Genomic DNA, 16,471 nt, shown 5'->3' with positions numbered 1-16,471 from the left:
TCTGGCCAGGAGCTCCACAGGAGCCAGGCGACCAGAGCTCATGGACCGTGCTCAGACAGGCACACTCACCTTACCTCTTACCTAGAGTCAGGAGAAAGTGTCATGCACAGTCTGCCCTGAGCAACTTGTGGACCACAGGACCGTTAGGTGCACAGCCCCACACAGATGTGGGACTGGTGGGCTCCTCAGTCAGCTCTTGCCCTTTCCCTGAGCCCTGCCACATTCTTATGGATATGCTTGGAAGGAATGCTTGCCCCTCCAGTGGCCTGGCCATCTCTACAGCCAAAAGCAGTGCCTGGGTGGCCTACTGGGTGGCCTACTCGTACTTGGGTGCCTATGGAATGTGCTGCCCTGTCTCTGGGGTTTTGTGTGTCCTCACAGGATCAAAGGATACTAGGTGGCTCTTAGACTATCTGAGTGTGTGTGTGTGTGTGTGTGTGTGTGTGTGTGTGTGTGTGTCAGGGTGTGTGAGAGAGGCAGGAGGCACCTACTAATATCAGAGCAGCTCCACCTATGTGGGCTCATGATCTATTTGCTAAGCAGGATCACAGTGACAAAGGATATCATTGTGGTATGTTCAAGGACGAGGAGGAGGGCTGGCAGTGTAGCTCAGGTGGTAGGATGTTTGCATTACATATACAAAGACCCTAGTTCAGTCCTCAGGACTGCATCAAGGCAGGCCTGGTGGAGCGTGCCCGCAATCCTACCACTTGGGAGGATCAGAAGTTCAATACCACCCTTGACTACACGGTGAGTTTGAAAACATCCTTGGGCTACGTGAGATGCCTTGAGCAAAGAAAAAACAGAAGGGCCAGCTGGTTCTACAGCATTCATACTGGTGTCCGTTCTGCCCACTGTGAGCCTCACCCCCTTTCCCTGTCTTCTGGGGCTCCTGGGGGCAGCCCCGATGCTGCCCAGCCTCTCCCTCTTTCCTTTAGCATTTTGTCTGTGCCAAGTGTGAGAAGCCATTCCTGGGGCACCGGCACTATGAGAAGAAGGGCCTAGCCTACTGTGAGACCCACTATAACCAGGTATGGCCTGGAATGGATCCTGACAAGACACAGGGCTGGAGGGTGGTCAGGGGGCCTCAGGACCCAGGGTTGGAGGGTGGTCAGGGGGGCCTCAGGACCCAGGGCTGGAGGGTGGTCAGGGGGCCTCAGGACCCAGGGCTGGAGGGCGGTAGGGGGCCTCAGGACCCAGGGTTGGAGAATGGTCAGGGGGCCTCAGGACCCAGGGCTGGATGGAGGATGGTCAGGAGGCCTCAGGACACAGGGCTGAAGGACAGTGAGGAGCCTCAGGACATTGAGAAAGCAGGGCTGGGACTGTGTTCAGGTGTTTCCGTGTCCAGAAGTGGCACTTGGGTGACCCGTTGGAGAAGGTCCTGGGAAAGACTACCGGCTCTGCCGTGCCCTGTCTCAGGGGGAACCGTGTGTCCTCACATGCTGAAAAGCACATCAAGATGCTTCCTAGGGTCTCTGGGCTTGTGGGTGGGGGTGTTATAGGCACCTGAGAGTCCATTGTATACACTAGAAGCCAGGCCTGTGTGCTCAGGCCCTGGGCTCTGACTTAGTCTTGAAGCCCATGTGTAAGAGATGTTCACATCGTGTCTTCTTTTGATGAAATACCATTGTGGCCCCAGAGGCTGATGGGATGAGGTCTCGCCCTAGCCCTCATCCTTGCTGAAGGACTTCAGTAGGATGTACCAGTGGGGAGCAATGTCTCAACCTGTGGCCCTTCCTGGGAATGTTTTTCATGGCCTGGGTGTGCTCGAAAAGGACTCGTGTTGTTACGCTTGTGGGAAGCACTGATGGCTTGCTTTGTTCACAGCTCTTTGGGGATGTCTGCTACAACTGCAGTCATGTGATCGAGGGTGATGGTAAGGCCTCTGTCCCCAAATTCCTCCCTCCCTTACTTTCTCCCAACCAGCCTGTTTTCCTGGTGGGGTGGTGGGAGGTGGGTGGGGTTGTGGGCTGGGGGATGGTGGTGGTGGTGGTGGGTGGAGGAGAGGTTGTCCTACAGCTGCAGGTCCATCTGGCTCTGGTTTGCATAGCTGGGTCTGCAGCTGGTTTGGGTGGGGCTTGCTAACCCCACATCTGGCCTCACAGTGGTGTCAGCCCTCAGCAAAGCCTGGTGTGTGAACTGCTTCTCCTGCTCCACCTGCAACATGAAGCTCACTCTGAAGTGAGTATGGGTGGGTGGGGAGGGGGCTTTGCAGCCCCGACTTTCCCGGAACTCCAGCCTCAGGCAAGCCCTGGGCATGTGTGAGGCAGGAGCAGACCAGGCAGATGAGGTAGCCCAGGGATCCCAGAGAATGATCAAGAACCCTGAGCTTCGGAGTTGGACATTCAGGCTCAGGGAAGAGTATATGCAAGGCAAGCTGTCAGGTGGCTGTTCTCTCGTGACTCTTACAAGGGTAGGGGTGACTGGAACTGTGAGATGAGGTGGGACTCAAGATTCCAAGAGCAGCAGAGAGCCATAGAGGGTTCTGGAGAGAAGCCTCCATGAGGGGAGAGAGACCGGAGGACCTTCTCTTCTTCCCCAGTGCCCTTTGGCCAGTATCTTACCGGTCTGCTGGCTGTGACAGGTTGGGGTGGGAGGGCAGAGGGAGCAGCTGAGGGAGACTTGCTCCTCTGCCTCTGGGCTATTGTCTGGAGTCAGGGTTGGGAGGTATACACTGCTGGGCTTCTGTCTGCAGGAACAAGTTTGTGGAGTTCGACATGAAGCCCGTGTGTAAGAGGTGCTACGAAAGGTTCCCCCTGGAGCTGAAGAAGAGGCTGAAGAAGCTGTCTGACATGACCTCACGCAAGGCCCAGCCCAAGTCTGTGGACATCAACTCAGTCTAAAGATCCTCGGCCTCCCTTTGCCTGCCTGCAGACCCTTTGCCCTCTCCTCCCTGCCCCAATTCCTGCTGGCCATCTCCCACTTCTGCTCCATTGTAGGCCCTTCCTCCTACATGTCACCTTTTCTGTTCCCAGTCTACCTTGGGCTACATGGTACACTCTTCTGCATTGTGACCTGGCCCAGCCTCACAGGCATTTCCTCCTGTGCCCACACCCTCTGGGGATAGGGGCAAACTGGGGCCAGGATCATCTGCCATTTGCTTGGCTCACAGATCCCAGCCTGACAGCTGCCCTTTCCACTCTCCTGGGAGAGTTTCAATCTTAGAGAGGTTCTTGGGCTTGGTTGGGAAGCTGTCCCAGCCCCAGGGCCAGCACCCTGCAGATGGAGGTTTCTTGGCTCAAGGGGCATCAGTATTTCAGCCACATCGAGCCCCACCGCATCACAAACCCAGCCACTTCTGGGATGAACCAGCTGGAGGCTGAGATTCCCATCGCGTTCACTGCTCAGGAGATTGCGGAAAGCCTCTTAGCTGGCCACCAAGGCTGAGGTCCCACTTCCCAGCAGGACACATGGCCCCAGCCAGCTCCGACCTGCAAGTGGTCACGTACTTGCACAATGAAGGCTGATTCTCACTGTGGAAAGCACCTGTGTGGTTTGTGGAAGGGACAGAGGAGGGTGGTGCTGTAGAGCTACTCCCTGCTGGGGATGGTCAACACTCAGTGACACCCCCATGTGGGCAGACCAGAGAGTTTCAGGTTTCCCAGGCTGGCTGCCACCAGAATTTATAAACAAAACCAGTCAGGGCCCCTCAGGCCTAGGTGGCAGTGGCCATGTTGGCTCATCGGTAAGTGAATGATGAAGGTGGGTTATCTCTCAGAGCCTATCAATTGGACAGGTCTCTAAACCCCTGCTTTCTGCTGTTGACATGCACTTTCCACCAGGCCAGCCAGGAGGACAGCAGCCATCCTGGTGCAGACAGCCCAGGAAGCAGGGTCCCCAGGGACACCCTCTCCCCAGACTGAGCACAAGAGAGAAGAGAGGTGGCAGAGAGAGGGGAAGAAGAAGGAGAAAGGGAATGAAGTCATTCCTGGAGAATATGGTTGTTATCTGGCTTTGGGAAAAATCACTGTGCCCTTTGCTTTTTCTGGATGAGACCCTCAGGTGGGTAGAGGGCTCCCAGACTGGAGGCTGCCCACCCGGCACCTGCCCTTCCCCTTCAGAGACTCACACTCCCTCCTGGTAGGTGAATTTTTATTGTGAACTCAGGGGAGTTACCCGTCACCTGCCAGGAGGCTTGAGACCTTCCTTGGCCTCTGCAGTGAACACCAGGAGGGATGGTCTGGTGTGTGGCGAAGGGGATGGAAGCCTGGCATGGAAACTGTGTGCAGATGGGACCCGTCAGGAGTTGGCCGGGGCTGGGACCCTGGAGCCCCACTGCTTGTTCACTGTGCTCATAAGCTGCTGGACGTACGAGGTCAGCAGGTCATCCATCTTGTAGCCCTAGACAGGACAGGGTGGGGTCAGAGGCTGTGGGTGCAGGTGTGGGGTGACGCGGTAGAACGGAAGGAAAGGAGGAAAGCTCCCCCACATTGCACTTCACTACTGCTTGCTCTAGTGGACCTGAGTCCCACCGTCTCCCCAGAATGGGCTGGCATGGCCCAGAGTCAGCTTAGAGTTCTTGGACATGACTGCTGGCTTCTAGTCTTCGAGATGCATCTAACCTCCCAGCAGGCCTTGGCTGGCTTAGTCTGGTCCGAGGCAAACAGTTTCTCATCGCAAGCAACTTCCATGTGGAAGGGAGTAATCAGAACACACCAGCATCTCTGGGTGCCACACAGGGGTGGGAGGTGGGGCCTGTGCTCACCAGAGAGGTCTCACACAGCAAACGGCTGCTCTGGCCCAGGCTCCCCAGTGCCATGTGGAAGTAGGTACTGCCACTACTCCAGCTGGAGATCTTGGTGAAGGAGTAGGTGTTCAGTAGTTCCTGGGGACAGAGAGGCAATTGGCAGGAGGCTAGGCCTCTGGGGAGGGGCAGGCAGGAAGGCAGACATCCCACCTCAGACTGGAAGATGGCTGTGCTGCCTACACAGCCCCTGCAGCCCTACCTTGGTCTTGGGATGGATGAGTAGCAACCCATGTCTGTTGATGGCAATGAGGAGAATGTCTGGGTAGGAAGGATCAGAGGTTTGCTGCAGAGGGAGAGACACCATGATCATAGTCAAACCTAGCGGGTCAGAGGACCAGTTTCTATTTGTATGTGTGTTTGTGTCTATAGGGTGGGCATGCGTGCATATGTGTGTGGTCTGTGCACACATGTGCCTGTATGTGGGGGTCAGAGGTCAGTTTTGGGGGTCATTCTTCAGGTGACCACCACCCTTATTTTTTTAAACATATATTTAATTTGTGTATGTTTGCATATGGCACATGTGTGATGAACATATTTATCTGTGTATGTCTGCACATGGCATGTGTGTGGGCGGAGGTCAGTGGACAGCTGCTGGAATCAATGCCTTCTTTCTACCATGAGGGTCCTAGGGATTGAACTCAGGTCATTAGACCTGGGTGACAAGGGCCTTAACCCACCGAACCATCTCACTGGCTGTATGCATGTAAGTATATGTGTATGTACCTACTGTATATATCTATGTTTGTATGTGTGTATTTTGAGACAAGGTCTCTCACAGTCCTGGAGCTCACCAAACAGGCTAGGTCAGCTGGCCAGTGAATCTCCATCTCCCCAGCACTAGGATTGCTAGCAGGCAACAACATGGCCAGCTTTGTTATTGTGTTTCAACACGAGTTCTGAGGATCAAACTGAGACTTCTCAGCCCCCAGGTGGCCACGTTTTAAATGCTTGCTCGGGCTACAGTCAGAACACACACTCCTGTCATGTGCACTGAGGGGTCAGCAGAATGGTGCCTGTCTGGCGGCAGGGTCTGGGCGTGGCTTAACACCTACCTTCACCTCAAAGAAGGCAGACCCAAAGGTAGGCCAGCGGCAGATCCTCTTCAGGAACTCCACCTTGGCCTCTGCCACTGTCTTGTTTTTGTGTTTGTCACATTCCAGAAGGAGGCTCTGATGGAAAAGAGGGCCAGTGAGGACCTCGGCAGGCTGCCCTGCCCTCCATACAGGGCATGGACACCCAGGGGCTCTGAGACTCAAGTCAGAGCCACGCCCACCTATCTGGAAGTCAGTGTCGGGTAGGACCTCAGAAGTACTGAGGATAGGACAGGGAAAGGCCAGGTGCAGGCAGCCCATGTCCCAAGCCAACCAGCCTGCCCATCCACTCGGATCCCGTCAAAGACCTTTTTCCATTCCTCTGAGGACATCAGGCGTGTGAGGTTCTGAGGCACCAGTTCTTTCAGGATCTTTGAGACACTAGCCAGCTGAGACTGGTCACTGCCAAACTGGACTCTATAGATGAGGCCCGCTAGGTGGACGGCGTCCTCCCTGGAGCACTTGTGAAACCCTCGCAGGTACTTGGGTAGCTCCTGAGTGACAGACATGCTAGGCCTTAGATTACGGGAGCCTGGAGTGGGGATCTTAACCTCCACATTCACTGAGCAGGCAGAGGTTGAAGGTCTCGGGGAAGAGTTTCTGGCCAGTGGAGAGACCTAAGTGAGGGCTCCCTGGCATTGTGCTGGGATGGACATTGGCTTTGTCCACCTCATATCATCCTTCCAAGCTGCAAGCGGGCACAACAAGTTCAGCCTTCTGTGTTCTCTTCTTCCCTGGCTCCTGTAGACCTTCTCCCCAGTACTCTGTGTTCTGTTGTCCTCAGAACCCTCAGGGTCTTGGCCTGCTCACTTCATTGCAAGTGCCTGGGGCAAGGGAGTCCCACTCTGACCCCCTCCTCTCCCACATCTCAGGACACGTTTGGGATAGGATGGCAATGGCTCTTGTGACTCCAAGAGGACCGCCCGATGGGTACCTGATGGTAGTGGAGGATGGTGTCTGCATTCACGTCCTTCCCCGGGGTCACATTTAGCCACAGTTTCCGCATGAAAAACACCTGGTAGGGAAGTGTGGCGGCCCCTAGAAGAGGGGCGTCAGTCGGCACCAAGCCTATTCCAGTAGGCGCCCAAAGACTCAATCCTGAAGGAAACCCTCCCAGCTGTCACGTGACTCCTGCCGTTTTGGAAAGTCTGTGTCTTTCCTCCTCCCTGGCTCCTGATTCATCTTTATCAAGTAGTGTAGGAGCTGCCTCCAGAAATGTCCCTGGACACCCTGCCACCCCTACCACCCTGCAGGAAGTTCACCGTTTGCATGTCTAGGGACATGAGGGTGAGCGAAACTAGATGGAGGGGTCTGAACTATACCAGTGATTCAGCAAGCAACCACCCCTCCACAGAGATGCCTCTCACCTTCTTTCTGGGGCCTGTTCTTCTTCACCCAGTCAGAAACCTGCCTCAGGCCATCAAAAAAGAAGTCTCCTTCCTTCAGACTGATGACCTTAGGGAAGAGGGAGAGGCAGGTATGGTAGCTACTGGATCCAGAAACTCTATGTTTTGGCTGGGTGGGCGGGAGCTCCCTGGGGTTGACTAGCAGGGGGTGCGACTGCAAGGCTCTATCGCCCTTCATCCCAATAACCGACCCACTGTGTACAGCAGGGGCTGCCTAGCACAGTGTTCTGGGCAGGCCGAGGTCTGCTGCTCACGGGAGGCCTCCTCAGGCAAGAGGATTTTGCTCTGCTCCTTGGCCTAGCAAGTGGCTCACCTTGTCTGTGATCTTGATGAAGAGACTGCAGCCATCCCAGGAGGCCAGCTGCAGCCTAGTAGCGATGCTGTCACACAGGTCTCGCACCCGGCTAGTGCTTCCCACCTCCATTGTCTGCACAGAGAGAGAGCAGGTGAGGCCCAGGTCTCGGCTTCAGCAAGAAGACCGCTTAAGCCTCTGTTCTGGGATATGTACTCCTCTATGTATGCACATGCACATGTGTGTGTGTGTGTGTGTGTGTGTGTGCTAAATCCACGTTCATATGGGTATGTGCACATGTGGGTGCATGTGCATTTGTGTGCACATGTCTGTGAAGGCCAGGGGTGAACTTCAAGTGCCTGACCCTCCGTCCATCTGTCCGTCCTTCCTTCCTTCCTTCCTTCCTTCCTTCCTTCCTTCCTTCCTTCCTTCCTTCCTTTTGAGACAGAGTTTCTCTGTGTAGCTCGGCTATTCTGTAGAGCAGGCTAGCCTTGAACTTGGATTTTCCTGCTTCTGTCTCATACATGTACCACCACATGTTTAAAGACTCTCAAGTCACTCAAGTGTCTTTCTTAATTGTTTCCACACCTTTTTTTTTAAGGCAGGGTCTCTCACTGGATGTGGAATCCATCCATTTGGCTATGGTGACTAGCCAATAATCTCCAGGAGTCTCTAACCCCCTAGAGCGATAAAGTCCAGCTTTTACTTAAGTTCTGGGGATCTGAACTAGAGTCCTCCTGTTTGTGTGACAAGAATTTTAATGACTGAACAAGCCACCACCCGGGATGTGCTCTTGTCTTTATAAGCCTTGGACTGGTCATGTTCTGTCTGGAGAAGGACAGGCCTCAGAGTCATCCACATATCACACTGCTTGGTCACAACTCCTACTGTCCTGGGTCCAGGCTAGACTCAGGATGTCTGGCCCTTTGAATATGCATTACAACCCTGTAGCCATACTGTGGGAGCTTTCATTACAGGGACTTAACTGTACCCAAGCTAAAGATGCTCATGTGGCACAGGGGAGTGTGTAAGGGTGGCCTTGGTCACATTCTACTTAGATGTTTCTTTACTACAGCTGGGGCCCAGTGGTCACCTATCTCCTACCTGTCCCTTCTGCCTCCTCAAGCCTCCGGGGCAAGTTCTGGACCAAAAGCCCATGGCTCTTGCTCACCACAGATCCCTCCAGGGGCCCACAAGCTCCAGGAGTTCACCTTGCTGCCAGTCCTCTGGCTCCCTTTCTTTCCCCCTTGGCCTGGAATCTTAACTCATACCTTCGGAATAGTTCCCCCGTCTAATCTCACTGGTAGCTGTGGCCCCTTAGCTCGGTGCACTGCTCCCCATGCTGGCTTGGAGTGTGGAAGCAGGCCTGATATGACCCAGATGGGGGTAGGAGCAGTGGGGGTGAGAGAGTCCGTTTGGAACCCAGAATATGGATCTATTTACCTGAGCAAAGAGCATCTGGGATGTCGAGTTGTGTCCTGCAACCTTCTGCAGCCCGAGACTCGCTGTAGACACCAGGCTGGGTAGGTACTTACCTTATTTGTGTCATTGGGGAGGTAGACTTCCTGGCGTAGTTTGGAGACATTCTGCTCAGCAGCCTTCACCTCTACGTGATGTGGGGGCTGCTTCCGAGGTCCCATCCTGAGGAGGACAGAGGGTGCCTTTTATTCCTGTACCCATCCCAATTGCCAACCTCAATTGAGCTGGCCTCAATTAGCCTGGTGCTGGAAACAAGAACTCTCAATGACCAGTGCAGGGGGACAGATGGGTTCCTGCTTCTCACCCTTCCTAGGGTTTGTCTCTGCCTGGTGAACTCTGCATGTGACCCTGGGATACAGACGAGCCCAGTCCCGCCTACCTTCAAGAAGGCTGGGGAACACATGGGCATCCTAGCAACACTAGAGACCGCTGGCTGTGGCATTATGGACAGGAGCGCTCCTGTGTTCACAGATCAAGCGTGGGGACTCCAGGACAGCCCTTCAAAGGGTGCCATTTCCTCTATGACTACAGTTATGTGTGACCACTCACGCTCTCAACCCACAGTCGTCATGGTCAAGGCCAAGATAGAGAAGGCAGGAGACTTCAAGGGGTAGGGAAGACATGGACATGCTGGGCTCATGTTTAAAATGAAGCATGGGCCAAGACAGGTTGAGTCTGTCTCCAAGACATATCCATGGCGAGAGGAAGAGAGTAACCTTTATCAAGCACCTACTAAGAACCTGCATAATATACCAAATTCACTGCTCCTCTAGGGTTAATGGGGATTGACAGAGCTCCAAAGGAAGACCCTCTTGGCGATAATAGGGAGGAAGGAGATGGTACCGGGTTAAGAGAGATAGGCCTCGGACCTCAGCCACCCTGGGCTGATGGGCCACCAGTTGACTCTTCTAAATTCTGAGTGGGCAGATGTGGGAAAGGGGAGCCATGGGTAAGATGGCTATTGATCTTGATAGATGCATCTCTGACCACCTAGGCCTCCCCTGGGACCCTCCTGGGCCTTCTGCCCCTTCCTCCACCTGGTCCCACGAGGTCACACAGAGCCATGTCCCTCTATATCCGCCTGAGGCCCAGGGTTGGTGCTCTAGGGTGTGAGGCAGCAGGCTTACCTCAGAATTCTGTGGAGCCTGCGACTGCAGTCAGGAGCCAGAGGTTTCTTTTTCCGGGAGTCTATGAACTTCTGAGCATGAGGTAGCAGTGTTTTACTTGGCGGGAAGAGGCCCGTGCAGAGCCATAGCAGCTGCCAGGCTCGCTCTTCACTGTACCTGTGGGGAAGCTCCCATCAGAGGCAGGGCTCTATACTGTGCCCAGCCAACCATACACTTCTAAAGCAGAGATGGATCACTTGGGTCCGTGGGTTTGGGAGCTTGAATGGAAAGCAGGGAGAGGGACACAGCACACACCAAGGCCACATTAGCCAGCCTACAATCCAGCTGCCCAGTGCAACAGGGCATTTTCATGCCCTGATGACATGCTACTGCCCATGGAAATGGGTTCAGGGAGGTCACAGCCTGCCCAGATCACATTGAAGCAGGATGGCAGTGGGCAGGGTGTAGGGCACGGGACGGGACTCTCTGTCCTCTGTCAATCATCCTGGGACACTAGCATACCACACAGGGCCCTAGTCCCGTGCTGCTTTGGCTGCTGGGTGTGGATCCAGACATATGTGTGGCTGTTTGCTCCTAGCAGAGGCCTAGTCCGGGGCCTAGGACAGGAGGCTACACCTTGGCAGACCTGACTGAGTTGTGGGTCAGTTGCTTCAGGATCTGGCAGTAGAGCTCATCCTGCAGGGGCGGCTCCTGCAGGGCTAAGGAGAACATCAGGTCTGTGAGTTCCAGGCTGTTCCACGACTGCCGGGAAGGGTAGTCGCCTGTGTACCTGAGAATGGGTGTGACCGTGAAGGAGAACAGTACCCAGGCAGCCCCAGGCTGGACCTCCACCAGAGCCTTAACTGTGGCCCAGTGCTGCCCCGGGGTCCACGCTGAACCCTGAACCAAGCCCCTCACTGACCCTATGAATCATGCTCACACGGACCCCCTGAACTAAATCCCAAATTGACCTCTGGACCAAGGTCCACTCTAAATCCTGATCTGGGCTCACACTGACCCCCTGAATCAAGCCCCTCACTGGCCCTTGATCCAGGCTCATGCTGGCCTCAAAACTGGGCTCCACCCCATGTGGACATTTTCTCCAGGCCTTTTACTAAGCCTCAAATAATCTTTGCTGAGTATTGACTCTGCAAGGTGCCTGGCGCGGCTCCAGGTGGGTAAGCCCGTAGGCTTGTCTGCAGCTAGGGTAGGCTGGTGGGAAGGATATCAAGGAAGATCTGACAGGCGGCATCCCGAAGTCTGGCTTTGTCGTGGACACTTTTGAGCAGTGGCTGGCGCAGCGGCTCTGGGGAGTAGGCCCACAGGTGGCCTCGGTTGCGGGCCATAGGCATGGTGGACCGGCTGATGGTCTCCTTGTCTGGGGCCCTGCCAGCGACAGAATTATCGTGAGGGCTTGTGCCAAGGCTTTCTCTGCCCTTCTCGCCTTTCGCAGCGGCCGCGGCCTTCCCCTCCTGGTACCCACGGCGGACCCGCCACCCATTCTGGCAGCCTTTGGCGGGGGAAGGGGGCACCTGAAGAACTGGTAGGAGAACTCCTCCAGGGTGTAGGGTTTCTCCGTGGACTGCTCCTCCAGCAGTGGCTCTGCAGCCCGCACCTCCTGGACGGCCAGCTTCCGCTTCTCTGGGGACATGGTCAGCAAACTCTGCAGGGTGGGGGGCAGGCCCGTGGTTACCCAGAAGTCACTGCCTGCAAGGTCCTTCCCTCAGGCGTCTCCTGAGTTAGCTCCTCAGTGAGTTGCCAGAGGCCAGAACACGGGCGACAGGCTTTCGTGCCGACTCTGTTCCTTTCCTTTAGCTAGATTAGCATCTATAGCTGTGGAGACTGTTCTCGGGGTGACCACTATGAGTCTCACAACCTTAGGACATCTCTGCTCCGGGGTTTAGAAGCTGCTGTGGATGGCAACCTTGAGTTACAGGCCTGTCTCTGACTTTTCAAAGGACCATGGCTGGCACACACAGGTACTCTTGGGGCAGGTGATAATGTGGACACCCTGGGACAAGCGAGGTTGAGTTTGTTCCCAAGACATTTCCATGGTGAGTGAGAGGAAGAGAATGGCCTTCACTGACTCCTACTTAGTGCCTGCATAAGCATGTCAGCTTCACCCTCACGCTGGGGTTAATGGGGATTGGCAGAGCTGCCCTAACGCCCATGTGGCCCTTCTGGACCTCTAAAGGAACGTGGTGAGTGAGGTCCCAGGCTAAGCATCCCAGGACCCCACTCACAGTGCCCCATCTAATCAGAGACTGCGTGTGACATACCAGCAGCTGGGCTGAGGGCTTGGTGAGCGAGGGGATGATGTAGAGGCAGGCCACGGGCACCAGCCCTGTCTTGCCTGTTCTGTCATTCTGCCCTGGGATCCAGTTCTCTGAGGCCGACGGTCCCTGTTTCTTGGTCAGGATCAATAAGTCCCCTTTCTTGAATGGCAGAAGAGTAACGTCATCTGTGGATCCCCGCCATATAGGAGACAAGAATGTCACATTTGCTGAGGGCTCTTCCAAGTCCCCAGAACACATTGGCATTTCATAGACGGCATCCTTTGGCATATGGAGAAACTGAGGCACAGAACCATGGGTCCACGGACACTCTGAGGACGTTGCAGAAATGTCACCCGAGTGCCCTGGGTGGGCGAGGCATGGGAATTCCCACTGCAACCCCAGCCTTACAGACTGCTGGGGCCTGGTTAGGAGACAGGTGGGGGTTGGGCAGGAGGTGGCATGCACAGCTGGGGTTCACACGTCTGGCCAGAGTGCTTTATGACCTGATCTCTGAGCCCATGTGCAGATCTGTAAGCCTCTGATGATATTTCCTAGGTGGCCATGAGTGAGGTTTAACGGGGTTTCAGGACAGCCCTCTCTGGCCTGATGTTCCTCACAGAGTTTAAGGTTCCTATAGAGCCTTTTCATCTGGTTTTCGATCAGTTTGCCTGCAAATGTAATCAGTGTCTATGGCTGAGGTCTAGAGCCTGACGCTGGTCTATAGGTTCCAGCCCAGCTCTTGTTGGAGTAAGGGCTTTCCGGGTAGCTGCGTGGTGCTGGGTGAATTACCCCCTCTCTGAGCCTTTGGTCTGGTGTCTGTAGAATGGGATAATGGGGCGGTTGTGGGGATGGTGTATACGTCCCTCCAGGGATGAGTTAACCTTGCTAATGACTGGAAGCCTTGGTGGCCTTGGGATATTTGTGTAAGATGTCTTCCTTTACCCTCTTCAGATGGAGACCTTGCTGACCCCAGAACATGGATGCTTGCATCTCTAAGCCCTGCTTTGGGTCTTATGGATATGAGAAAGCCACCCTTATCCACTAGACCCATGAGTTGCCACCCCGTCCCTTTCCCAGTGGGCACCTGTGGCCTTTCTGTCCTGCAGGGCCATGGCGAACACAGATCTCTCCTTCAAGCCTCCCAGGAACAAGGCCACTAACTCTGCAATGGTCACGCTGCTGGGGGAGACGAACTCATACTCTTCATGCAGTGTGGACAGCACCAGCCTCTGCCCGCCTGGGGCCTCCCTGAGGGCACAAAGCATGCAGTGTGACCTGAAGTCTGCCCTACTCTCTCTTGTTTTAGCCCCCAAGCAGCCTTTGAGAAGGTCACAATTCTGCTGCTACAGTTGGGGAAACAAGGGAGTCCTCCAGGGTCCTCGAAAGAGCTTGGTCTGAATCCAGGTTGGTCCAAGTCCCAGGCAGCACCTTAGGTGATAAACAAGTGGCCAGCAGATGTTTGGGTCTGAGGCAGTGGGGTGCACCATTCCCCTGCATGTGTGGTAAATAGTGAGGAACAGCACACAGAATGTTATAGGCTTACCCTGGACCCTGGACAGTTACCCAGCTGGTGTGACTCAGTTTACTTCTCTACAGAATGGGTATAATAGTTAATACTGATTGTCACCTTGTTAGCATCTAGACCACCTATGTGGCAAACTTCTGGGTATACCGGACAGGGTTTCTAGACCAGATTAACGGATGTGGGGAGACCCACCCTAAGTGTGGGTGCAGCATTCCATAGGCGCAGATCCCAGACTGAATAGAAAATGATCTGAGTAGCAGCCTTCCCCTCTCTCTGCTTCCTGACTGTGGACACCATGGGGCCAGCTGCCTGCCTTGCCTGCTGTGATGGACTGGACCCTCAAACTGTAGTCAGAGCAAACCTTACTTCCTTAAGATGCTTGTGCTAGGTAGCTTTGCATGGCAACAAGACAGTTCACTAACACAGGAAGGGATGCTGTGGGGACGTCGATTGTCCAGGAAAGTGCTGGGCAGTTGACCCCAGGGAGCAGTGGTCCTGTGTACCTGGTGCAGGCTACCTGTCGAGACTGTGATCAAGGGGCTGTAGTGGAGCCGGGGGAGGAGTTCCCAGATTTCTTGGAAGAATCCCTAGGAGTTAGAACCCTAGGAGTGGGGGTGTCCCTAAGTTCTGTGGTTGCTATCCTTGTCTGGCTACTGCATCCTGGCTCCTGAGGACAGCAAGCTCCCCTTCTCCATACCTGTCTTTGAGTTCCACATCCATCTAAACCAAGGACTCAGGTTGTGAAGTAACAGACTTGAGGTTTACCTGTTGGCGACGAGACCCATGACCTCTGCGAAGGACAACTCCAACAGTGTCCTCTCCTTCTGGTCCAGAAAGCACACCCCCTTCCAGTTAATGGCCAAAATCAGCTGTGTCTTGGGAAGGCTGGGGCCTGGCCAGAAGGTGACCCAGAGTGAAGGCCATGCTGGCCACCAGGGGCAGCCCCCTATCCTCTCCAATACCACCACACCGGATGCTCTTACCGGAGAGCGTGGTGACTTCAAATAGCCGGGAGAAGAGCAGGGGCCACAGCACACGGGCAGCTTCCACTGTCTGCTCCTTCACCGCCAGTGGTGTGGCTTTGGCCTGGGTATACGGGGCCTATACGAAGCAGAAAACCCCAGACACCATCTCCATTACTCCGCCACATGGAAGGGCAAAGGACCGCCAATGTTGGTCCTCGCCTTCCATCAGGTGGACACAGGTCTCTTGTTGCTCGCTGTGGCGTGTGCTTGTCTAGCTGCCTCCCAGGGTTCTGTTGGGTGACTCTCCTGCCCTTGCCTCCCATCTCCCTGTAGGTGTGCACCGGGATTGCCCACGCTTGTGCTATTTCCCCCAGCTTTCCATGGGTTTGGAGGTCTGAGCTCAGGCTGTCAGCCTTGCACAGCAAGCTCTTTATCCACCGAGCCATCCCCACACTACTTCCTCCTTTTACACTCTGTTTTGTCACAGCAATAGGAGACGGACAAGCACAGGCTCACTGTCGCCAACGCATGCTTATGAGGGACCTCTGGATCCCGGGTCCCTCGCTCTGGCTTTCTTTATATTTGGGAACCTCTTGCAGAGGTGTCTGCTTCTATCTTCCTTCTAGTTCCCTTCTTTGTCTGGCTTGTCTTTTCCTTTCCTAACATGTTCCACCTTGCTGTTTCTACGATGGACCAAACATCATGTCTTGCTTCTACTTTGAAACATTCATGCCCTGACTTTAAACATGTTAAGGGCCACACCATATATGAAGGGTGCATTGACCATTTGCCATATGTACCAAATACTTAAGATGTCTGTCTACACGCTGACCTAACATTTCCCATGTGCCCAGTGAGGGGACATTGAGAGACTTGGGGGTGACATGAAGGGAAGTAATGATGAGCCTAGGCCAGGGTCGCAGAATTGTCAGCATCCAGCAGCTGTGGAATCTCTGTCCCTGAAGACAGGGCCAGCTAGGTGGTGCTGGGCAGACAAACCTGAGACTGAGAGGGAGGAGGGCAGCAGGTGACAGGAACCTGTGGGTGAGGTGTTGAGCTAAAGCAGACGTTTGTCCCTTGAGTCAGGGTTGTGTCTGTTAAAGCTTCCCAACCCCTGGCACGTGAGGAGATTTATGGGGGAAAGGACCAGCCCCTCTCAAACTGCCTCAAAGAAAGGCTCGGGGCCAGCCTGCCCAGCCTGCCACAGGCTGACCTTGGCATGGGCAGCCGTGACAATGCTAGCCCACTTCTCTGGAGACTTGGTCCGGTACAGCTTGGAGGGAATGCAGCTGGGCAGCAGTTCCTGAACAGTGCCAGTCTTCACCGTGGCCCCAAGCCGCACGTAGCAGTGCCGAGCCAGCAGCTCCACCAGTTCCTCCTCCTGTGTGCCAGCAACAGTGGGGACGTGAGAGGCGTAAGGGCCTGCAGGTCTCCACGTGAGGCTGCTCCTGCCTCAGCGCCGTGGGTCTTACCAGGCCCCCAGATGAGGTAGGAAGCAGGAGCGGCCGCCTATCCTAACCCCTCCCCAGCACTGCAGCTCAGAGTGATTATAGCCCTCCATGCCAAGGCAGCACAGTGGCCGTC

General features: G+C 54.9%; 2 protein-coding genes across 4 annotated transcripts in view; one reads left to right on the top strand and one right to left on the bottom strand.

Annotated features, from left to right (window-relative positions):
- The window catches only part of Lims2 (LIM zinc finger domain containing 2), a 35,359-nt gene extending 31,877 nt beyond the window's left edge, over nt 1-3,482 (top strand). For all 3 annotated transcript variants that reach the window (XM_048442558.3, XM_085700018.2, XM_048442559.3), the window contains exons 7-10: nt 939-1,031; nt 1,828-1,876; nt 2,106-2,181; nt 2,696-3,482. In XM_048442558.3, the coding sequence (XP_048298515.1) occupies nt 939-1,031; nt 1,828-1,876; nt 2,106-2,181; nt 2,696-2,843 (366 nt within the window). In that variant the 3' untranslated portion in view covers nt 2,844-3,482. The remainder of the gene's footprint in view (nt 1-938; nt 1,032-1,827; nt 1,877-2,105; nt 2,182-2,695) is intronic.
- Nucleotides 3,483-4,075: 593 nt separating this feature from the next.
- The window catches only part of Myo7b (myosin VIIB), an 81,987-nt gene continuing 69,591 nt past the window's right edge, over nt 4,076-16,471 (bottom strand). Inside the window, exons 30-47 of the mRNA XM_048442556.3 lie at nt 16,101-16,268; nt 14,906-15,023; nt 14,688-14,814; nt 13,482-13,645; nt 12,401-12,582; nt 11,654-11,784; nt 11,350-11,507; nt 10,768-10,921; nt 10,143-10,298; nt 9,072-9,177; nt 7,558-7,671; nt 7,206-7,293; nt 6,773-6,876; nt 6,147-6,332; nt 5,800-5,916; nt 4,947-5,030; nt 4,706-4,825; nt 4,076-4,341 (exon numbers count right to left, since the gene is read on the bottom strand). Coding sequence (XP_048298513.3) covers nt 4,240-4,341; nt 4,706-4,825; nt 4,947-5,030; nt 5,800-5,916; nt 6,147-6,332; nt 6,773-6,876; nt 7,206-7,293; nt 7,558-7,671; nt 9,072-9,177; nt 10,143-10,298; nt 10,768-10,921; nt 11,350-11,507; nt 11,654-11,784; nt 12,401-12,582; nt 13,482-13,645; nt 14,688-14,814; nt 14,906-15,023; nt 16,101-16,268 — 2,379 coding nt within the window. The 3' untranslated portion in view covers nt 4,076-4,239. The remainder of the gene's footprint in view (nt 4,342-4,705; nt 4,826-4,946; nt 5,031-5,799; nt 5,917-6,146; nt 6,333-6,772; nt 6,877-7,205; nt 7,294-7,557; nt 7,672-9,071; nt 9,178-10,142; nt 10,299-10,767; nt 10,922-11,349; nt 11,508-11,653; nt 11,785-12,400; nt 12,583-13,481; nt 13,646-14,687; nt 14,815-14,905; nt 15,024-16,100; nt 16,269-16,471) is intronic.

The sequence above is a fragment of the Myodes glareolus genome, chromosome 13, assembly GCF_982192425.1.
Source record: "Myodes glareolus chromosome 13, mMyoGla1.1, whole genome shotgun sequence".
Lineage (NCBI taxonomy): Eukaryota > Metazoa > Chordata > Mammalia > Rodentia > Cricetidae > Myodes > Myodes glareolus.
This window is presented reverse-complemented; position numbering and strand designations above follow the sequence as displayed.